Below are 22,487 nucleotides of genomic sequence, written 5' to 3' on the forward strand. Positions count from 1 at the left end.
GACCTTGCACCGCGTTAGTCCATCCCCCCGTGCCTACGTGCATGATGGAGGGCGTGGAATATGGAATTGCCGCCCAGCTTGCTCTGCTGCCGTGTCAGACCCTGCTTTCCCATGCAACCTAGCACGGAAGTCGGGAAAACGTAGATGTGCACTCGGACTCGGCACCCACGAGCCCGCCTGCACGTGGGCGTGAGTTGGCCATCGCGCTCAAAGTAAGCCTCTTCCTCTTTATATACCCTCGGAGCGCCCTCTCATCTCCTCACTTCGGCCCTACATCACCCTCCCTCCCCCTGCTGTCCTCTTCCTTTCTCCTCATCTTTCGAACCTACGTCACCACGCGAGTTCCGTCCACCTCACGCTCCCATCTCCTCGTCGAGCGCGCGATCTCGCGCCCAAACCGCCAACATGTCGAAAGAATTCGGCGCGGTGCAGGTGGAATTGACGGAAGTCAATGGAGGGTCTGACAAGGTGGGCACGGTCACCGACCAGTTGGACATGGATCGTGTGGGCAAGACACCCGTCCTGCGTCGCAACTTCCGCCTCGTCTCCATCTTGGGCTTCACCGCTGTGCTGATGTGCACATGGGAAGCCATCCTATTGTACGTCCATGCAACGGTGCCGACCGACGAAGATCTGCTGCTGACACTTCCCATAGCACCGCCAGCTATATTCTGCCCAATGGCGGGTTGGCCGGCATGGTCTGGATGTACGTCGTCACTCTAACGGGTTTCGGGCTCGCCATCTTGAGTATGGCGGAGATGGCCTCGATGGCGCCTACGTCGGGCGGCCAATACCATTGGGTACAGCATCGAATCACACTCTCGTCGCTGCGCACGTCGCTAATTCGGCCCTTGTAGGTTTCTGAATTCAGCCCGAGGAGCTACCAAAAGTTCCTCAGCTACATCACCGGTAAGCCCGTCATCATCTATCGCAAAACTAATCACCCCTTCTAACCACCCTGCTCAGGATGGCTCTGCGTGCTTGGGTGGCAGGTGAACATCTGCAGTGGCTCCTACCTGGTAGGCACTCAACTCCAAGGTATCATCCTGCTCAACAACCCGAATTACGTGGCAGAGGCATGGCACGTCACGTTGATGATCATCGCCGTCGCCAGCGTGTGCATCATCTTCAACACCTTCTTCGCCCGGAAGCTCCCTCTGATCGAAGGCCTGATCCTCATCATTCACGTCTTCGGCTTCTTCGCCATCCTCATCCCCCTCTGGGCCCTCGCACCCCTTCAGCCGGCCAAGGCAGTCTTTACCGAGTTTGTCAACGAGTACGACTGGCCAACCCAGGGAGTCGGATTGCTGGTCGGCATCGTCGGTCCTATGTATTCCCTCCTTGGCCCGGACTCCGCCGTCCACATGGCAGAAGAGATCCGTGACGCATCCCGTGTCCTCCCTCTCGGCATGATGTGGACGCTGGTCGTCAACGGACTGACGGGCCTCATCATGGTCATCACGTTCGCCTTTGTCATCCCCAATCTCACCATTGCCGCTTCCCCGAAATACGTCTACTCCTACATTGACACCTTCTACGCCGGTTAGTCTAGATTCCCTTGTGCCAAGGCCCCGTTCGCTAACATGCCTATCAGCCACCGGATCCCGAGTCGGCGCAAGCATCATGACAGCTCTCATCACCCTGCTCTGCCTCTGCAGCACCATGAGCGCCGTCGCCACCGCCTCGCGCCAAATGTTTGCCTTTGCACGCGACAAGGGCCTGCCCTTCAGCGACTTCCTCTGCCAAATTCGACCCGGCTGGGACATTCCGCTCAACGCGTTGCTCGTGTCGTTCGTCATCACCTCCCTGCTTTCCCTCATCAACCTCGGCTCCCTCGTGGCCCTCAACGCCATCTTGTCCCTCACCGTCGGCGCCATCCTCAGCTCTTACCTCATCTCCATCTCTTGCGTGGCGCTGCGGAAGATCCGGAGGGACCGGCCGTTGCCGCCGACCCGATGGTCTTTGGGCAGAGCAGGCTTGCCCATTAACATCGGCGCTGTGCTGTTCTTGATAGTCGTCTACGTTGTGAGTTTCGTCCTGCACATCCTGCTTTACAGCTTTACACACGGGGATTCTAATGGGGGCGCAGTTCACATTCTTCCCGCTCGGCAACAATCCTACCGTTGCCACTATGAACTGGTGAGTCCACCCGCCAAAGAGCGACAAACGCGGTAGTGAAAATTGCCAGACTAATCTTCACTTACTCAGGTCGTCGGCCATGTACGGTGGCACTGTGATTGTCGCGATCGTCTACTACCACATGTACGGCAAGCACGTGTACGATGGTCCTGTTGTGTTGTGTAAGCAGGATTTCTAGAGAAGAGGACGATGGACGTTGTGTATGCATGGATCTGTAGCGAGATTGAACAGTTTGTACATGGTGTTCCCTGTTCCCACTCGTCTCATTCCTTGATTTACGTGCGAGCACACTGCATTTCCATCCTCCGATCCTTGTTGGCTCATTTCGGATATCGTTGGCAAGATTCATGTCGTCTTGGCCGACACGCCGGCGTCCCAAGCCTTTTGTTCGACTCGGTCGAACATGATAGCGATGGAGGAGGCAACAACGACAAGAAGCTCTTCGGCAATGTCGCGAGAGTTCCAATGTAGCGACACAATGCCACCGTTCGCCATACTGGCGACTGCTCTAGCGTAGAACAGGTCGGTGGTACTTCTGTCGGTATCGTTTGTATCCTTCCAGCCCGATCGGAGCAAGAAGAAGGATGCCGCGTTGTAAGGAACTGCATCACCCTCCCATCATCCAGCAAGACCAGAGCCCTTGCGCTTCCTCAGGATGAAAGCATGGTAATCAAACGCACTCTCCCCCTCCCGCAGAACCTCCATCTCCAACTCCCACCTCCCGTCACCATTGATAAGCGGCTTGATGAAATGCGGTTGCCGAAAGGTGACGTAGAGGAAAACACCATCGTCCTTGAGCACCCGGTGCACCTCAGCAACATACCTCGACGTATTCTCCCTCACTTCCTCTGGCGGATCCCAAGGACTGCCCCAAATCATGGCATCCATCGTGCCCTTGTCAAACGCCACATCAACACTTCCGTCAAGGACGTCGTGCATATCCCGCACATCGCCTTGCCGCCACTCCACTCCGCGTGGCGCCTGCGCGGCCATGAGTTTGACCACAACAGGCGAGAAGTCGAGGCACAGTTGATTGCGATATCCCCGTTGCGCCAGGCATTGCGGGACGGTGCTATCGCCGGAGCCGAGGTGGAGGATTCGCGAGTCCTCGCTCCTATTGTGGAAGAGGTGTCGTTCGAAGAAAGGTTGCAGGGAGTCGAAAGATTTGAACCATTCGTGAGTGGGCTGCTTGCCGTCCGCGTCTGCGTATCGCGCGTCCCAGAAGGTGGCGCTGCTGAGTGCTTGGCCTTCTTCTTCTGCTCGGGAGGCTGGCATGTTTTTCTTGGAGGGTTTTGTTGATTTTGTGTCGCCAGAATGGGCTTTCTTTGCTCGAAACAAGGTGGCGACCGGGTAGGAAGAGTTTTTTGCGCCTAGGAGGGCAGAACACTGCTACCCAGGAACACTACCTTGTTAGAGTGAAGGAAACATTAAGAGTCAAGTGGTTTACAAGTATAGACATCGTGAAACCGAGGTTTACGATAGCTAGAACTAGTAAAACGACGATAGAAGATCTTAAATGATCACTTCGTTAGTTAATTCTAACTAATGTACGTTTTAGGAAAGATATAATCAAATAGATAAGAAATAGGAGTAGTTCGTTATAAAGAAAGAAGAGTAAACATATTAAAGTAAATACGACAATTAGATGTATAAGAGCTACGAGTATAATAGATCGAGAGTATAGAATCATCGCGAGTCTTTAGAACTCGTAAGCCTTAAATACTAGAATATAGGATTCTTATAAGTCGCGAAGAATAAGACGTAGTATCTTTACGTATTCGCGTACTTCGGAAACGAAAACACTATATACTCGTAATTATAAAAGACTAGGATATAACTCCTTTACGAGTCTATAGATCCTAGCGATTAAAAGACGATATCTCTACGATACTTATAGATTAAAATGTATTATTTTTAGAAGCCTTAGAACCTTAGATATAAAGCTACTAAGAGGCTTTAAAATTAGGTTATAAGATTTTTAAAAGTCTTAGAAATTAGGATATAGTATTTTTAGAAGTCTTAGAAATTGTGATACAATATCTTTACGAGGCTTAAATAATTAAAATATAGTATTTTTATAGACTTAGAAGAATAAGAACCATAGTACTTTGTTATATAGATTTAATTACATTTACTTATTCGCCGTTCTAATCACTTCGTTTCGTTAAATAAACGAGTATTAAGTATTCGATCTATTAGATCTAAAGTTCTCGATTTATACGTAGTAATATCGGTACCTTTTAATCTAACTACTACCTAATTTTAATTCGAATAGCCCTAACTCTATACTAATTTTAACTAGGTAGCTCGAGCTTACGCGAATGTTTTATTTATACCTCGCCGTCGCGTCGCTCTTATACCTTACTATCGCTCTTATTATCGCTCTTATACTTTAATACTACTCTTACTACTACTCTTAGGCCTATATACCTCGTTATCGCTCTTACTACTACTCTCGCTACTATTACTATATTACTCTTAAACGGATTCTCGTAACTTATTACCTTTAATAACGCTTTACTTACTATAGCTATTAATAGTTAGGCTCTAGACGGATATACGTCTACGGAGCCTATAGAGTATATATACTCGTTATTACTACTACTACTACTACTACTTATTACTCTCGAGCTTATATACGAGCCTAAGCTTATAAACGAGCTTTTACCGAGTCTTACGAGAAAGTAGACGCGTTAACGCCTTAAGATTAAAGTAAAGAGCGTATTAGTAATGCTTAAAGATATATAGTTATAATAGTAAACCTTCTTCGCGCCTTTAAGTAAAGGCTTATTAATTAATATTATAGTATATAAAGTAGTATAGCCTTACTATAATAACTTTTAATTAAAGAGTAAAACTACTTAGTCGCCTAAGATAAGTATAAGAGTATAGTAGTACTATTACTAGCTCTAGCGTAAATAGGCTACTACTAAAGGTTAAAGGCTTTATAATAAGAAGATTACTATTACTATTAAGTACTTAACTACTTTAAGAATCGCGTTTAATAGCCTATAAGCTCGTTTTATAAGCTCGTTAATCTATTAACATAACTATAATCTAGCTTACGTTAACTAGTAGAAGCGAAACACTACTCTTAAATAGTTAGTAAGTGGTAAAAGGACGAAAAACTATATTATAACTACTATGTATTATAATATTACTACCTTTAGTAATAAGGCGCTTTATTAAAAGCTAGTTAACGTTAGTAATAGTAATCTCTAACTCTTAGACGTCTATAACTCCTTAAGAGCGTAATAGTAAGCTTATCTAGATTAACGTCGTAGTAGTAAGCGACTTACTTATAAGTAGTAAGTAGATATAGCGCTCGAGTAACTACGAGTAAAAAGCTATTAAAGCGACTATTTATATACTACTCGTAAAGTAAATAGTAATACGATAGAGGCTATTATATAAGCTCGTTTAAAGGCCTTACGAACGCTTTAACGACGTAGTTACCTCGCTCTTATAAATAGTACATATAATACTAACGCTCTATACTAATACCTATTTACTATAATAGTAAAAGACGAGTATAAAAGCTAGTAGCTATATAGTTAGTTTCTTACTAAAATAGAAGACGGCGATATTATTACTATTACTCTTAAAGCTTTAAGATTAAAGGCTAACTAGTAACCTCGTTACTTCTTTACGGACAATTTAGTATTCAAATAACGAGTAGTTTAACTTACCTTTAATAGTATTAAGACTAGTAAACTAGAAGTAAAGTACTTACTCTATTATAAATATTTTAATACTACGCTTTATAAACGATTTAGTAGCCTCTTAAACAAATTAACGCTTATTTATTTACTCTTAATAGTAAAATATCGAAATACCGATACTAGAGCGCGTTAATTAATTAAAAACGCGCTTATAGCCCTTTTTTAATAAAGTAATTCACCTTTAAAGAAGGACGTCGAATACATTTAAAAGGAGCTTATTAATAAGCTTTAGCTCGCTGTTTACTACTATTATAATCATAGCTAGATCCTTTTTTAAATCCAGATAACTAACGTAATTAAAAGCTACTACTTATAACTAAAGGCTAATAGTATAAAGAGCTTTATAGTAGCTAACTTCTTACTTAAAGAAGTGATTTAATACACGGATTTAATTAATAAGTAGTACTTATAATAAGTAAAGCGATAGTAGTATAACTTCTATATAAAAGTATACTTAAAGGTAGTTAAATAGTTATAGTTCGCGAAGATACCTTATCTAGTATAATTACTCGTAGTATAGTAACTTAAACTAGTTAAAAACGACGACGTAGTTAACTTAGAGCTACTTAAGCTCGAGAGCGATACCGTATATAGTTATAAGTAGTATAAGAAGTATTATTTACTTTATTACTATATTTAGCTTAATTATCTTAACTATTATACGCTTATAAGCGACTATTTTAATCGTTATATTACTATATTCGAAGATAGTAACTTTAAAATCTATGAGGTACGCGTTAATAACTAATTAGATAGTAAAGATAAAGATAAATTTAGCGTGACTAACTAGCTTAAAGTTAAAGACGTATTAAATTAACTATAGACGCGTTTCTATAACCTTAAAGACGAAGTAGTAAAGCTAGATATACCTCTTAGCTATTAATAACGCGTTTTAAAGCGCTAGATTAAGCTACTTACGAAGGCGAGTAGTAAAATCAGATACTAGACGATTACTAAGCTCGTTAAAGGTATACTACTACTACTACTACTATTACTACTACTACTAGGCTACTAATAGAAGTAAAAGCAGAAGTAGTAGTAAGTAAAGCTAGTAGTAGAGTAAAGCGTATATATTAGTAACGTAGTAAGCGATAGCGATAGTAAGCTTAATTAGTAGTAGTTACTATAGTTATAATACGTGTATACTACCTTAAGTACTACTTTAAGTAGTAATAATACTTATAAACGCTATATACTACTTAAATCCATTAACATAGTCGCGATAGTAAAGTACATTACCTTAAAAAACCCTTAAAGGCCTTTATAAGCGGCTATTATCTAGTTATACCACGTTAAATTAGTAGCGTTAATAGGCGAGCCGAGCGCTAACTAGTTAGGGATTAGGTAGTAGTTAGATTAGAAGGCACTAGTAACATCGAGGCGGAAATAGCTGTCGTAAATTCGTCGCGAATTTTATTGTTTTTTAACGGCTACTACCGCGTCTTTACTTGTCTATCACTTGATTTAAAGGCTATAAACATAATCAAATGAGGTTTCTAGTCATTAATAATGTGACAAGCACATCCTAGGGGGTCAGAACGTCGTATATGTTACAAAAACGCGGTGTTTAGATTTGAGGTCATCGAAAATGCAACAATTTCGCGACGAATTCGCGACAGCTATTTCCGCCCCGATGTTATCTGTTTTTGACACCGGTGCCGAGCATATGAACCGATATTCTCATCTCGGGTGATTGTACTCTTCCCTTTACTGCCATCCTTCATACGACAGTCTTCTCGTTACGATACCTGTCTCATGCTATGTCCCTCGGTCTTTCGAACCGGTGACTGCCGCGAGTCTCAGGTATTACACCTGTCTAAAAGAGGTGCAGAAGCGTGTCTAGACTTGGGGAAACTACAACTTGGAACGATTCGTTGTCTTCATCCTTACGATACTACCTACTTCCGAGTCCAACAGGTCGGGAGTTGCATTTGTCACAGCATTCTTTCAAACAGTGTGAAAGTACCTAGGGACACTGTCACACTTCTGGACGGCACGAGAACATGGCCTTACAATATGTACGACACGACCCGCACCACCTACGGGCAATCGTGGATATGGGAAGCAATGGCATTCGATTCTCCGTTTCCACTCTGCAGCCACCCACGACTCGCATTATGCCCACACTGTACCAGCATCGCGTCGGCATTTCACTATACGATGCTCAGTATTCCGCTTCGAATGAACGGCAGCCAATTGACGATATCACCATCAACGCTGTCGTGACGGCTTTCAAGCAGTTCCGACGGACGTGCAGGGACTTCGCCGTGCCAAAAGAAAACATTACTGTCCTGGCTACAGAAGCAACTCGCACGGCCATCAACTCCGAGGACTTCAGGAAGCAGATCAAAGATGCTGTGGGCTGGGAGGTGAAAATGCTGGCCAAGGAAGACGAGGGTCGCATAGGCGCTCTGGGGATTGCGAGTTCCCTGCCCGACGTTGCTGGACTCGTCATGGACCTGGGGGGCGGCAGTACGCAGCTGAGTTGGCTAATCTGCGACGGCGCGGGCGGCGGCGTACAAATGCCCGATTCCGGCTCCGTGAGCATGCCATATGGCGCTGCTGCCATGTCGAGACGACTGGCAGAGGCGGAGAGGGATGGGACGACATCTACCTTGAAGAAGGAAGTTGAAAGTGCCGTGAAGAGCGCGTACGACAGCCTCAAAATCCCAGAGCAGCTGAAGAAGCTCGCCGCTGCTCAGGGAGGCTTCACCCTCTACCTTTCCGGAGGGGGCTTTCGCGGCTGGGGGTACCTTTTGATGAGCCGGCATCGAGTTCAACCATATCCTGTCCCCGTCATCAACGGCTTCATGGCATCCCGGCATGAGTTCATGGGCATAGACGAGGTCAAGGCTGCCGCGGCCGCAACGCTCGCCAACGAAGACGATGCGATATTTCGAGTGTCCGACCGACGAGCAAGCCAGGTTCCGGCTGTGGCGTTTCTTGTCAATGTGCTTGCCGATGTTCTACCTGAAATCAAACAAGTGCGCTTCTGCCAGGGCGGCGTCCGCGAAGGATTCTTGTTCAGCCTGATGGAGTCAAGCATGCAGGCCGACCACCCGTTGACAGTAGCGACTCGACCATTCAGTCCAGAAGCACATCAGGCGGCGAGCGCACTCCTTGCTAACGCCTTGCCATCTGCATCGAACACAAGTACTCAAGACCCCTACGAACAAACCTTCACACCACCGATTCTGGAAGCACTCGCCAACATGATGTACTACCACTCCAGCCACTCGAAAGACCTCCAAGGCAGTGCAGCCCTGAGGTGTACCACCTCCGGCGTGCTCGCTGGCGTACATGGTCTCCTGCACGAACATCGCACTCTCCTTGCTCTTCTGCTATGCGCACGGTGGGGCGGCGATGTGCCCCCAACAGACGAAGTGTTCAAGCGGGGTCTGGAATTCACAATCTCCTCTCCCTGGCAGCTGTGGTGGATCAATTATCTTGGAGCCGTGGCGGCGCTGATAGGCGCTGTCTACCCGGCGGGAGTCCCGAATGAAGGAGGCAGACCCAGGATGACTCTGAAAGCTCGGTGGACCGGTGCGCCAGAACACGGCACCCAGCTCTCACTGAATGTGACTTTCACAGACGACGTCGAGCTGGACATGTTCGCCAAAGAAGTCAAGAATATTGAGAAGGTCGGCAAGAAGAAGCACTGGATCGGGGGTAAAGGTGGGATCGGGTACAGAGTGGAAGTAGAGACGTCTAGGCCGCCTCCTTGAGGATCAACCAGGAGGAAACACACTACAAACCGTCGAAAGTCGGTCGGACCCAGCTCCCAGCAGTGAGACATCAACACACGAGTTACATTTCGCCCGGCCGAGTGGAAGTGGAAGCTAACGACGCGACAAGCGACCTTTCGCATGCCAGGCATGCTTCCTTGAGGCGAGTGCAGATCTGTCAATCGAACATGATTATCCAGACCTCTACTCCCTCAAAGCAAGCTGCAAGAAAACGGTATCGATCCACCTTTCCTTCTTCCGCCCAACCTCCTTCAAATGCGCCGTCTGCTGGAAGCCATGTCGAACATACCAGTCGCGCAACTTCCAGCCTGCACCCGGCATGTCGATATCAATCGCCATGCACGCCATTAGCTGCCTCGGTCTGTACTCAATCAGCCTCGAGCCTTGGTAATACCCCTCCCACTGCTCCGGGTGCTTCAGCACATCCACCAGTCGACTCAGCAGCTGCGCGCCGACGCCTTTGCGGACTTGGGTGTGGTCGCAGAACAAGCTGAGCTCGAGCGTGTGGCGGTAGCCAGCTTTCGCTCGGAAGGAAGAGACGTAGGTGTAACCGAGGACTTTGTTGGTGGTGTTGTCGACGGCTACGAGATACGGGAGGCCTTCGTTTTTGATTTTGTGGTAGGCTGCAAGTGTTTCCTCGTCTGTGTTGGGTTCGAGGATGAAGGTTATGACGGTGTTGCGAACGTAGTGTTTGTGGATCTGGTTGATGGCTGGTATGTCCTCAGGCACGGCGGGCCGTATGGTACAAGCGATTGCGGCCATTGTGTTGGTGTTCGTCTCAAGAACGGGTTGGTCTTTGGTTCATCTAATGCCGCCCGTTGAATGGAAAGAAGATCAAGGCTGATGAAGTGGTGTCAATGGCGTCGACGATTGGCTCCCGTCATCTTGTCCATTCCCAGAAGGACTTCATTGTCGTAATGGATCAATCCCAAGTGATGCCCAGACTCACGATCTGCTTGTGATAGCACATCATGGCCGAGATAGCCATTGGCAAATCATATGGCTAATAGTCACCGTCGATCGACCCTGGCTCATTGATTGATTATCTAAGCTTGCTTGCAGCTGCGCGCGCCAGGGTCCAAATATTTGGCCGGCAACTTGAATTATTCATGATGATTAACTTGCACGGCTTCATTGTTAAACGACACCTCGTCCAGAAGACATCAACGCCCTAGATTGCCCAAAATCAGATCACATCCCGTGACATTGATGATGGCAACCGTAATGACGATGCGCAACATCCTGCGCGTCCCGCCAACGATCCGACCACTCCTGCTTCACGCCTCCCGGGCTCCCTACCACTCCTACGAACACGTACAACCCTCACCCTACCGCGAGGCAGAAAGAGAGATACTATCAGCCGGCCTAACCCACGTCCCGACTCATGGGTTCACGCATGAGGCGCTCACGACAGGAGCAAAGGATGTCGGGTATCTTGAAGTCTCCACAAACCTCTTCCCCAAAGGGCCATTCGAGCTGGTCAACTATTATCTGGTGACGCAACGGCTCGGCCTCAAAGACAGGATACAGTTCCCCAGCGAGAAAATGGGCGTGGGCGCGCGAGTCCGAAGTCTCGTGCTCGAACGGCTTCGCGCAAACGTCGATAGCGGCGTGCAGCCTCGCTGGCAGGAAGCGCTGGCCCTCATGTCGCTCGCGGAGAACATCCCTGCTTCCCTGCGAGAGCTGCGCGATCTCTCTGACGAGATCTGGTTTTTGGCTGGAGATACTGCGGTGGACAGTTCGTGGTACACGAAGAGGGCGTCATTGGCGGGCATCTACGCTGCTACGGAGGTGTATCAGACGACGGATCAGTCGGCGGATTTCAGGGACACTGAGGAGTTCCTGGACAGAAGGTTGGAGGGCTTGAGGACGGTTGGCAGTGCGATGGGGAACACGATGGAGTGGGTGGGTTTCCAAGGTGGTGCGCTTGTGAACTTGTTGAGGAGCAAGGGCGTCAGAATATAAGATTGCGAGGACGATATCTGCGAAGAAGAAGCGATCGGACGCACGCCGAAAAATACAACGACAGTCGTTCGACCCATATCACGTTTGCGATCAAGCTGCCCGCCTTGACTTGATTGTCAACGAGACCTGTGGGCTGCTTTTGTTTCGAAGCAGGACCTCGCGCGACACGCTGAAATCTGTGAGGCAATCACTACTGCACTTCTGGAGTTTTCATTCTTGCGATATCCATCGCTCTTTTGGAAACTGATGTTGCGCTCCACTCCACTTCAAGCCCAGAATTGCCGAGATCGGACCCCTCACGACGAAGCTAAGTCGACTGCACCTTCCACATCAAGAGCCGGCTCTGAGAAACACAACAATTGCAGCCAAATACTTCATTCCAAGGCTGTCCCAGAGTCAGAGCCATCGAAAAACGTGTTCGCAGCCATCTGAAGTCTTCATCGCGACAGCAAGAGCCGTCTTTCCCGCTCGGTCATCAACGAATCAAGGTCCTCCATTGGTTCAATATCGCAATCATGCCTTTCCAAATCACTGCAAACTCGAAGACACCGGCAATCGTCCTAGCATGCGGAGCATGGCATGTGCCCGAGCACTACGAGCCGATGGTGAAGCCGCTTCGAGAAGCAGGAATCGACGTTGCCGTTCCCAAGAACCAATCTCTGATTGTTCAGAAGGATCCCGGGAAAGCGATGGCGATGGATGCTGCTGCAATTGCACGCTTGACTCAACAGTTCACCGGCAGAGGCAAAGATGTCGTTCTTGTAATGCATTCGTACGGAGGAATATATGGGTCCGAGGCGGTGGGTATGATCAACGAGAGCAAAGTCACCCGAATCGGCGCGGGCCGTATTCGTCGACTCGTCTATCTGGCTGCGCACGCCGTTCCCAAAGGCACAGCATTCCTCAGCTCAGGACGAACGGTGCCGGGGATTGAGACGTCTGAGGTAGTGGCCTGACTATCACTATCGGCTGGTCAACGCTAACGAATGGCAGAACGGAATGATGACCCATTCAGACCCGTACGGTCGCTACTATACCGACGTAACTCGCGAGCAAGCCGAGCCTGCCCTACAACTACTCCAACCGATGGCGGCATCCACATTCACGCAGGAGACGTCGTATGCTGGTTGGAAAGACTACGGCATCCCCGTGACCTTTATCATATGCAAGCAGGACACAGCGGTGACGCCGGAAATGTGCGAAGGCTACATAGCTCGGATGCAGGAGGCTGGTGTGAAGGTCGATGTGCACAGGGTCGAGGGGGGACATTGCTCGCATTTCACCAAACCGGAGCCTTTGATCGAGATTCTGGGGAAGCTGGTGAATGATGAGGCGGGGGAGTGAGTTGCAGATTGCGGCTGCCGCCTGCTGCGATGGGCTTCGAAAGTAGCTGATACAGGTAAACGCTATGAACCACTTCATTGCCAGCTCCATAGCATACGACAACGATTAACATGCCTTCCATCTTCTCGTCGATTGTGCAAATGCTCATGTCAGGCCCAGAACGTTCTGGCAACCGGCTATGCCGGAAGTGGCTAGTCACAAACCCAAGCACGTGGGCTTCACTTCCTGACAATCTCTACCCACCACCACTCACCTCGTTCCCTCCCCTCACGATCATCAACCCAGCAGCCACAAGACCTACGAACCAGCCTCCTACGCCCACCGCACCGCCTCTCAGCCCCCCCCCGTCCCAACCCCACGCCTCCGAGCACCCTTCCACCGTGGCAGTTCTACGAAATGGCGACCTTACTCAGTAACAATCACAGTAGTAGTAGTAGTCAACACTACAAGAAGACGTCGCACGAGTCGAAGCGGCACTCCAACACGCAGGCCTCGGCCTACATCGTCGACGCCAGCACGATGGCGTTGACGGGCTTCCACTACACCACTTCTGCGGGAGGCGGACTGGGTAAGTTGCGGCACCCCGCCCCTCGACAGTCCACGCGCTGACCAGGTGTGCAAATTGTAGAGTGGTGGGTTTGAGGTCAGCTCGGGCACACCACCATCACCGCCTCCGTCGCCTACAAGCCGCTCCGCCGCGCGGAGGGGTAGCGGCGACGCCGCAATTCACATCACGGAAGAGTGTGAGAGACTCTTTTGCGAGACGCTGCATACTGTATTCTCGGTTGAGGGGAATACCGGTCGGCAGAACTCGCTGGTGATGGACTTGCGAAACACAAACACGCCGAAGAAGCATAGTGCTGTGGCTATCCCCGCGAAGCCGGCGCTGCGCTCTGCTTTGAAGCATACCTTTCCCACCCCTTCTCCTTCGCCGGAAACCCACGCGTACTCCGCTACGTGTGCTGCGGTGAGGGAGTATGTGGAGATGTGGGACTATGCTGGCGGAGCGCGCTTCCGCGGGTTCGTGGTTGAAAAGGGAGACGAGCGAAGCCTGTTCATCTTCTTTGATCGGGAGGTTCTTGGGCAAGACTTGAAACCTGGGTGAGTCGAAGATGCACAAGCTTGGTGCTGGGGCTTATACTAATACGTGCGTAGTCTGATGGCGCAGCTGGAGTTTGCGAGCAGTGAAGCGTTCGAGTGCGAGCAACTTGTTGTCTGTGTCGATCGCTCGGCAGACGACGAGCTCATCGCCGACGTGGCTCGCGATCTCAACTGGGTGGGGTTTGAGCTGATGACGCTCGATGCGTGGGCGGCAACGACGAATTGCTTGAGTGATCGCTGGTTATTCTTGGGAATGGAAACGTAACAGCCGGGGGAGTATTGCTATGGAATGGTCAAGCCGGCGCAGGCGGTTGGATAATTCGGTACGGATTCACGGGGGAATTTGCAGTCTTTACGACATTGGCGCATCTCGATATCCCAATCAAAATGCTTGCGTGAGAAATGTCATGGTGTCATTGGAGTCAAGAGGGTACTGTATAGAACGGAGAACGACAGTTTGACAGGTGCTTGGCCGCAATATATATGCAGCCCAGCGTTGCCGAAGTCACGTTCCCTGTACCTGCGCACACACGCAGGTGTTTATGCGGGTGTTATGCGATGCAAGCGTGCGTGCCGTAGGGCGACTTACTGTAGGCGTGTTGTGCTGCACCCACCCAGCGCGGCAGGCCAAGTGAACGAGCGAACGCATCGCTGCATTAGTTAGACAGGCCGATCGACCGAGCAGAAGCGGCGGCGGCGGCGGGAAAACAACCACATGGACGGGGTCACGTCTGCGCTGCAGGTGACTGACAGGCACAGCTTCTTGGAGCCGCACTTGTTCCTGCAAGGCTGCTGTGGTGAGCTCACTAAGGTAAGCCAAGTTGCATGGCTCTCCCGGGCGGCGGGCGGGAAGACAGACACGACGTCGTCTGGGATTCCATTCCCCGGGCCAAGGCATCTCGATCCTCTCTGCTCGGCGGTGGCACACGGGATGGGAATGCGCGGCGACGAATGAGCGCGCGTTTGCGTGTGCTGCTCGTCGTCATGCTTCGCCAGGTGGCTTGTGGCAGGAAGGAGGGGGCCGTGCTGGGAAAGTCGGTGAGGGCGAGAAAGCTGGGATTTCCGTGCCGTCCAATCGCCCGACGTTGCGGGCACGCGATGGCTATCCGAGCAAGTCGCAGCTTCAGCACGGTCCTGCGCCGGCCGGGAAAGCCAGGCACTTCGGCCAGCCACTGTGCAACCTTTTCCTCTCACGACAATGGGGGGCGTGGGTTATTTTTTTTTGGCGAAGGGGTGGCTTGTCTCGTTTCAAAGGGGTTTGTGCACTTGCTCCATTGAATTCGATAGGGTGCAGGAGATCTCCGTCACACCATCAAGCGAGGAATGCTTCGCTCGTGCAAGGTGCGACAGGAGCACAAGGCCCCTCCCGGGGGGTGGATGAGGGGAGCTGGTGGTGGCGTGGGACATTTGGTCAAGGTTGCCGCTAGCCAGTCCCACCTTGTCGACGTGTCCGACTGCGATTCGAGACGGCCGCTTTTTGCATTCCGCCCACGCGGATGCGTGTGTGTTGTGTGTTGCGGTTTGCCTCCGAGATCTTCGAGTTGGGCAATCCTTTCCCCGGCCGCAGGGGTTTGATTGGGCGGTCGGGAGAAGATGCTACTTTGTTCCCGCGCTGGGTGGCACTCAAATCATCCTCCCGGCGGGAAAGACCACGACACACAGATGATGCTGAGACTCTATCCTCCACATCCCTGCCGCTTGGGCTGGGGCCGTCGGTGGGTTTCCGAGGCGCTGACTACGGTAGTGAGCTGGCCCGGGCGTGGAATAAGCTTGCCCCCGTATGTATCACATGCATATCATCGCAGCGGGACGCAAGAGCCCGTTGGCAACAGCAGACGGGAACTAGAGAGTCGGCGTGCTGTCGTGCATATGGAAACGTCTCGAAACGGATGTCTCAAGATGGGATTGTTTACCACAGTGCTTTCCGAATAGGCGATGTTTTGCATCGCACACCCCCTCCCGCAAAGACATTTAAGCCTTCCGGTGGAGGCGCGGGCATGGCCTATCGGACAATCTTTAGCTTGGGGCCGGTGCGACAACAAGGTTGTGTTGGGTGGGCGAAAACTTGATGAACGTGCGCGCGGGCTTCCGCTGACACCTGCCCACGTTGCGCATTGGCTCACCCCCTCAACTAAGCCCCCAACCCTCGGCTTGATTTTGGCCGTCTGTGAGAGCGGGGTGAGGGATTGTCGACTCGGGGCTATCGTTTTGGACGGTATGACGACGAGGACAGGATCGCACGAACCATGATTTGTCGGGACGGAATGGGATGTAGCGTCGTCCTGCCACACAGGCCATGCCACTCGAGCGTGCCGTGCTGGCCGGTTCCAAGAGTCGAAGATGGCAAGAGCCGTCTCCTTCGCTAAGCATGGTGCAGTAGATGGAACGGCGGGCTTCCATGGAGAAGAAGATACCTAGGTGGCCATGGCGTTGTACCTACCTTTTTTCTCGCCTCTCGGCCCCAGCCTGTGCAAATAGGAACGAGGCCTGATCGTGCAATGCCGCCAAGCGGGTATGGTGGTGGAGTAGGCGAGCACATTTGGTTAGGGTTGGCACCGTTTTGGGGATTTTGTCAAGATTCCCGCCGGCGGATGTTGCTTTTGTGGGTGGCGTATAGCTAAGGGCCTGGCATCATCAGTCAGCGCAATTTCGTGGGGCCGTGACTCGATGGCCGTGCCTGTCCCTCGTATCTGCTGTTGGGAAGCAGGCAAGCAGGCAAGCACGCCGAGGAAAGCGACCTGGTCGAGGGTGGTCTGATCGAGAGATTATGAAATCACAATAATCCAGACTCGTGCATGTCTTCCCAAAGCAGGCGTTGATGGTGCCCGCCGCGATCGACGTTGCATTCTTGGAGGGCGGATTGCCGGGGCGTGAATGGAGTGTTTCGCCAACCCCCCTCCCCCCCAGTGCCCCCACTGCCCAACCCATCCCGGCTTCTGGAGGGCATCCCTGCTCTCGACCGCGGCCTCCGCCAGCGAATAGCCTGTGCTTCTTAAAGAATTCAACTGCCTGCCTGCCGCTGCCTGGCCGGATTGTCCGTCCGCGTCGTCCCTTCCCACCCTGCTTTTGTTGTTGCAGTAGACGCGCATACCGCACTGCACCCCAACCTCCTAGCCTCCCTCCGATCTCTGCTCCGATCGTCGAGCCTTTTGCGCGCCGGCCCGTCCTGCATCGATCTGGCAGTGTGCTTGCAGCAACGCAGCAGCACGCCGCCTCGGTTCTGCCGGAGTGCGTCGTTAGCTACTCTAGCCAGCTGCACGCCGCGCCTGCCACCGTCGCAAACGAGCAGCGCCCTGCTCCTTCCCTGCAACAAACACGCGAGCCGCCCACCTCCTCGCCCCAGCACCACCCGCTCAACCGCGGAAAGCAATCCCAGAGGCAAGTCCACCACCAGACCTCCTTCGCATCGAGCGCGGGAGTGCGTGCGTTGCGAGGAGTGTTGGCCCCATCTCGCCTTGCCTTGCCCTGCCCTGCCCGCCCTGCCCTGCCCTGCCCGCCGCCCAACCCGAATTCTGGCTTGCTGCTATCCGGCCAATCGCCGCGCAGCGCTAGCCAGCCTCCCGCCGCCCACAAAGGTATTCCCTCTCCAGCTCCCCCGCTGCATCTGCGACCCGCTCTCTTTCTCATCATGCATTTGCATTGCAGAATCTGCCACACCACGACCGACAGGGTGCGTTCTATAGTCGCCGGCGTGCAGCACTCCCACCTTGCCGCTGCTGCACCACCGCCGCCTGTCACTCACGACACCCCGACGACATCTCACTGACATTCTTCCGTGCTCGCAGATTGCCGTCCGTCTTCGGCGCTCTCCCCGCCATTGATCCCACGGTGCTACGACCTGTTACGATTCTTCACGACCCCTTACGACTCCTTGCATTCACGAGAACGACCGTCCGTCCAGAGAATTAGCAGCAGCAGCAGCCTGTTTGGATTGCCCCGTCCGTGTTGGAAGCGAGCATCTCAGTGATCATTGACGATACCGCCTGTCCCGCTTGACCCCTCCACCACTCCTTCTTCACGCCCGCACCACTCCCTCACGACCACCACTACGAACTTCACGAATCCCACGCCGAGCAACGCATTTCCGCTTCGTGCCATCCCCTCCACCCCACCCCCCTCCACCCTTCCGCTCTACCGGGTAGTCTTGCGACTACCTCCGACTTCCCGTCGCCCCCTCCGAGAAGCTGGCGCACTCATCGCTGGAGTACAGCGCCCGAGACAGCATCAGTCAGTGGCAGCAAGCTGTGCTCGAGCACAACACCACTCCCCACCGCTCCCACCACCCCGCCGACCTGCTCTCCAGCCCCTCGTCGCCCCGCGCAGAGTCTCTGTCGAGCTCCGTCGCAAATCGTTCCTACGAATCCCACACCTCCTACGCCTCCCACGGCTACGAGCAAGAGGTCATCGCAGGGCCCAAACGTGACTTCCATCACGCCCCTCCCTATCATTACCCCCCTCATAGCTACGGGAGCATGAATCAAGGTCAGCCCTACATGGAGGTCAATCAGCCGCATCCGCAGGGCTCTGGGCCGCCGCCTGGCATGCCGCAGTACCCCAACTACGGTCATCCCATCCAGCCTGCTGCCCACGGCTATGCTCCTGCCTACCCCCCGCAGTATTCTTACACCATGGCTCCCATGCAGAACGGGCACCCCGTGACTTCGTCCATGGCCGGCCCGATGGTGCCCCAAGCCTTGCCTCTGCCCACCATGGCGTCCAATGGCCCTCCTCCGCCTCCTCCACCCCCGCCCGGCTCCCAATATGGCGGAAACTTTGATCAAACGGGTCAGATCGCGCCGCACGGCATGAAGCCGCGAGTCACCGCTACTCTCTGGGAAGATGAAGGCAGCTTGTGCTTCCAGGTCGAGGCGAATGGCGTGTGTGTGGCTCGGCGTGAAGACAACCACATGATTAACGGCACCAAGCTCTTGAACGTCGCTGGAATGACGCGCGGTCGTCGCGATGGTATTCTCAAGAGCGAGAAGACGAGGCACGTGGTCAAGATTGGGCCGATGCATCTCAAGGGTGTTTGGTAGGTTTTTCCTTTCCTCCCACCAATCTGACATCGTACCGGAGGGCATTGCTAACTCGTCCTCAGGATCCCGTACGAGCGCGCGCTGGACTTTGCGAACAAGGAGAAGATCACCGAGCTACTCTACCCGCTTTTCGTGCACAACATCGGCGCTCTGCTCTACCACCCCACGAATCAAGCGCGCCAGAGCGTTGGCAATGGTCCGATGGCCGGCCGTCGTCCCGATTCGGGGCCAGAGTACCTGCGGACTCCTCAAGGTACACATCCGCCTCCTCTCACCCAACACCACTCCATGTCTACCCCGGTCGGCGCACAGCCGCCGCACTCCATCGCTCCGCATCCAGCTGCGGGCCGGCCAGGAATCGATCGTGCGCATACCTTCCCGACCCCTCCCACTAGCGCAACCAGTCTGACCATGGGCATGGGCAATACAGGCAGCTCGTACGAGTATGGCGGTGCGCACGCAGGTGGCATGCATTCAGGTCAGCCCCTCTCCATTGACACGGGCATGCCTGCGAGATCTGTACCAACAACTCCAGCCTCCACTCCACCTGGCAACGGCCAGGGTATGCAATACCAGACCAGCCAGCCCTACGACTCGTCGCGCCAGATGTACTCTGCGCCGGCGGCGTACGCTGGCTACCCGAGCCAAACCCACATGCCTCGCTACCCCGGCATGCAGTCCAGCCCTGGCAGCATCAAGACTGAGATGGGCCCGCCCGCACGTGGTGGCGAGCACGAAAGCAAGCATCACGAGGGTTACGGCCCTCATGATGCCGATGGAGAACACGAGGGTGAATACACTCACAGCAGTGGGTCCTACGACGCCCGACGACCACCCTACGCTTACAAGCCTAACGCTGCGCCAGGAGCGATGCACCCCGACTCTACCCACGTCTCCCCCGAGATGAACCACTCCCCGCATGGGAACGGGTCGGGCAGAGCGACTCCACGCACCGCCGTCCCCTACGCCGGCTACACCACCACGCCGCAGCGACAGGGCCAGTTGCCAGCCAGCAATCTGGCATACGTGATGGGCAATGACGCCCGTGCCGGCGCTCCCAACGGCCAAGAGTCCTACCCTCCTTCGAGCGCTTACGCGCCTGCTCCTCACTACCCCACGATGAACGGCCCGAGCCCTTCCAACAAGCGCATGCGTGAGGTTGACGACGAGCAAGACGTGTATGGACGTCCTTTGAGCGCCGGCGGCGACAACGGCGCCAAGAGACAGCGCACCGACGCGGGCATGGCCAATTCTCGCCCCATCGCGCAGCCGCACTCTGTCAAAGCAGGCGGGCCGAGACGATAGTGCAGTCTCACGGCATCGACTGATTCGGGACTGTGCACTTTCCTTTGGCCTGGTTGTTTCTTTCCTTTTTCGACCTTTACGACTCACGACACCACCGACGACGACGCGGAGCGACACTTTTCTTGACGATAACAATGAGGCACACACACGCAACGCAACTACAAACAAAGCTTTCCTTTCTTCCCTTCTTCATTCACGGACGACGGCAACACACACACGAAGCAATCTGGATTTCCTGGAGCGCTGAGCAAAGCAAAGCGAGCAAGCAAGCAGACGGCATACAAGCGAACCTGCACTGGACTGTTTTGAGCGGCTTGTTAGCGATTCGAGTCTGTTCCTTCTTTTTTTTCGATGCGATTTTGCCTGTTTGCGCGATTTCCTTGCTCTTCGATTCTGGGGGAAGATGAAAACGCCGCCTTTAATCGGGCTTGGGGATGAGGAGGGACAACAATGGGCGTGCGGGATCTTGGGGAGGGTGGAGGGAGGGGGGCCAAGAGATGGCAGTCAACGGACTGGATCTCGGAGCGATGGTGATGAAGCGCGGCAAGGGTGTTTCCAAACGGGGCACGGAACACCCGCCATGATGCTCTCTCTTCTTCTTGTCTCGTGCGAGGCGTCGGCTTCGCATGGGTTGGATGGGAGATGCAATGATCGATGGATGACGAACGCGAGACGGCTTTTACGGTATTCACGGTTTTGATGATGGATGCGTGATAGAGAGAGAGTGTGTGTGAAGGCTCAGATTAGTCGTTTTTCCTTGTCCTATCGCGCTGCAATAAAAGTCTTTTCTCTTTACACCTTTCGAAGTCGCCTCTCAAACCTTTGGATCTGCTGTCTATGCCTCGAGAAGTGCGCGTGCCCGCTGTACCTCTCCAGATGTCTGTGGTCTTCTCAATATTGCCGGCCGCGTATTGGACAATACCGCTGGCCGGCTTCTAAAGCGAAGGAAGACGCATTGCTCTTCCCCATCCGAGTGAGTCCATGCATGCAAAGTGAATGTATACCATGCCAGACGCAAAGAAGATGGGGTGCTCGTCGCGTTTCGTATCAGTCCATTCCACCCTTCACCTCCCCGTCCCCCTGACAAACTTCGTATGTGTCCCACTCGCCACCAACCTGCCCCGTCGCCCATCTCCCTCCTCAACACCATAAATCCCCACCCGCGTAAACGCCAAGTTCCCCCCCACCCGCTCCACCACCCCCTCAATCTCCACCGTCTCCCCCAGCTTCGCGCCGGACTGGTACGAGACGTGAATATCCACGCTGACGCCCGTGCTGGAGCGCAGATCGTGCGTGGCGATCGCCATACCGCCCGCCCAGTCTACGATTGTGGCGGAGACGGAGCCGTGCAGGCTTCCGGCGCTGTTGAGGTGGGCGGGGCTGAGGGGGAGGCGGGCGGTGAAGTGGTTGCGCGTGGCGCTGGTTATGTGCAGCGGGGTGAGGAGGAAGGCGTAGATTGGGCTTTGCGGGAGTTTGGTGGTGAGGAGGAGTTCGAGGTGGTGGTGTTCGGGGGTTTTGTTTGGGGTTTGGGGCTGGGGTGCTGGTTGGGTGGACATTGTGAAGGGCTGTCTTTTGGAAGGAAAGAAAATTCTTTAGGTAGTGATGTTGACGGTGGAAGGGAAAAGGATGGTTAGGATGTCAGAGAGGGTGCAGGAGGAGGCTGCGAGATACGTTCGAGTCGATGGGAAGCAGAGGAAAAGTTGACAGCACACGTTGAACCCACCTGATGATTGAAGAAAGTAAATGTGGACGAGAGAGGATTCGGAAAATGATGTTCAGGCACGAGCTTTAGGAAACGCGAGACGACACGAGTCAGTCGCCAGCTCCCTCGCGCTTTCCCAACTTGCAACGTCATTCTTGTCAATTGGCGAAGCGGCAGGTGCATTCATAAGCAACTCCTTCGTCGAACGCGCTTGCCAGCAATCTACTGACCCCGCCAAGTCCTTCGTCTCTTGCTTTCGTCAGCATCCTCTCACTCGACGTGCTGGAACCGTGAAGTTGGCTCGTCTCGCCCATCAAAGCCACCTTTCCCTCTTGCGCATTCCCTGCTCCATCACCAAACCGCAAATCGCCAAACAACAAACCCGCTGGCTGCTCAACCTCCGCAACGGCCGATGGCCGAACTGGCT

The 22,487-nt window shown here is 52.8% G+C and overlaps 10 protein-coding genes across 10 annotated transcripts; 7 read left to right on the forward strand and 3 right to left on the reverse strand.

Annotated features, from left to right (window-relative positions):
* The first annotated feature begins 132 nt into the window (after positions 1–132).
* BDY17DRAFT_288440 (choline transport protein) lies at positions 133–2,382 on the forward strand. Its single transcript, XM_033732193.1, has 7 exons — positions 133–599; positions 656–800; positions 858–909; positions 967–1,542; positions 1,595–2,025; positions 2,090–2,139; positions 2,209–2,382. The coding sequence occupies exons 1-7, from the start codon at positions 406–408 to the stop codon at positions 2,315–2,317; spliced, it is 1,557 nt and encodes a 518-aa protein (XP_033593729.1). The 5' UTR covers positions 133–405; the 3' UTR covers positions 2,318–2,382.
* BDY17DRAFT_288441 (S-adenosyl-L-methionine-dependent methyltransferase) lies at positions 2,383–3,631 on the reverse strand. Its single transcript, XM_033732194.1, has one exon. It carries the CDS (start codon positions 3,412–3,414, stop codon positions 2,758–2,760), a length of 657 nt encoding a protein of 218 aa, XP_033593730.1. The 5' UTR covers positions 3,415–3,631; the 3' UTR covers positions 2,383–2,757.
* Positions 3,632–7,864: 4,233 nt separating this feature from the next.
* Positions 7,865–9,586, forward strand: BDY17DRAFT_243628 (Ppx/GppA phosphatase family-domain-containing protein; the record flags this gene model as incomplete). The annotated part of the gene is made up of 1 exon (XM_033730454.1): positions 7,865–9,586. One exon carries the CDS (start codon positions 7,865–7,867, stop codon positions 9,584–9,586), a length of 1,722 nt encoding a protein of 573 aa, XP_033593731.1.
* Positions 9,587–9,688: 102 nt separating this feature from the next.
* Positions 9,689–10,593, reverse strand: BDY17DRAFT_4756 (acyl-CoA N-acyltransferase). The gene has a single exon (XM_033738428.1). The coding sequence runs from the start codon at positions 10,367–10,369 to the stop codon at positions 9,791–9,793; it is 579 nt and encodes a 192-aa protein (XP_033593732.1). The 5' UTR covers positions 10,370–10,593; the 3' UTR covers positions 9,689–9,790.
* A 244-nt stretch (positions 10,594–10,837) lies between these two features.
* Positions 10,838–11,572, forward strand: BDY17DRAFT_244806 (COQ9-domain-containing protein; the record flags this gene model as incomplete). Its single annotated transcript, XM_033730570.1, has 1 exon — positions 10,838–11,572. One exon carries the CDS (start codon positions 10,838–10,840, stop codon positions 11,570–11,572), a length of 735 nt encoding a protein of 244 aa, XP_033593733.1.
* A 515-nt stretch (positions 11,573–12,087) lies between these two features.
* Positions 12,088–14,660, forward strand: BDY17DRAFT_328728 (ornithine decarboxylase antizyme-domain-containing protein; the record flags this gene model as incomplete). Its single annotated transcript, XM_033737856.1, has 6 exons — positions 12,088–12,516; positions 12,566–12,912; positions 13,225–13,484; positions 13,547–13,659; positions 13,707–14,017; positions 14,072–14,660. The coding sequence occupies 6 exons, from the start codon at positions 12,088–12,090 to the stop codon at positions 14,280–14,282; spliced, it is 1,671 nt and encodes a 556-aa protein (XP_033593734.1). The 3' UTR covers positions 14,283–14,660.
* Positions 14,661–15,404: 744 nt separating this feature from the next.
* BDY17DRAFT_4761 (uncharacterized protein) lies at positions 15,405–16,461 on the forward strand. The gene has a single exon (XM_033738430.1). The coding sequence runs from the start codon at positions 15,514–15,516 to the stop codon at positions 16,084–16,086; it is 573 nt and encodes a 190-aa protein (XP_033593735.1). The 5' UTR covers positions 15,405–15,513; the 3' UTR covers positions 16,087–16,461.
* Positions 16,462–18,237, forward strand: BDY17DRAFT_4804 (uncharacterized protein). The gene is made up of 2 exons (XM_033738435.1): positions 16,462–17,592; positions 17,803–18,237. The coding sequence occupies exons 1-2, from the start codon at positions 16,836–16,838 to the stop codon at positions 17,982–17,984; spliced, it is 939 nt and encodes a 312-aa protein (XP_033593736.1). The 5' UTR covers positions 16,462–16,835; the 3' UTR covers positions 17,985–18,237.
* A 252-nt stretch (positions 18,238–18,489) lies between these two features.
* Positions 18,490–20,358, forward strand: BDY17DRAFT_243165 (uncharacterized protein; the record flags this gene model as incomplete). The annotated part of the gene is made up of 2 exons (XM_033730406.1): positions 18,490–19,049; positions 19,116–20,358. 2 exons carry the CDS (start codon positions 18,490–18,492, stop codon positions 20,356–20,358), a joined length of 1,803 nt encoding a protein of 600 aa, XP_033593737.1.
* Positions 20,359–21,422: 1,064 nt separating this feature from the next.
* Positions 21,423–21,914, reverse strand: BDY17DRAFT_319729 (HotDog domain-containing protein; the record flags this gene model as incomplete). The annotated part of the gene is made up of 1 exon (XM_033736321.1): positions 21,423–21,914. One exon carries the CDS (start codon positions 21,912–21,914, stop codon positions 21,423–21,425), a length of 492 nt encoding a protein of 163 aa, XP_033593738.1.
* Positions 21,915–22,487: the final 573 nt, after the last annotated feature.

Source organism: Neohortaea acidophila, assembly GCF_010093505.1.
Source record: "Neohortaea acidophila strain CBS 113389 unplaced genomic scaffold BDY17scaffold_1, whole genome shotgun sequence".
Classification (NCBI taxonomy): Eukaryota; Fungi; Ascomycota; class Dothideomycetes; order Mycosphaerellales; family Teratosphaeriaceae; genus Neohortaea; species Neohortaea acidophila.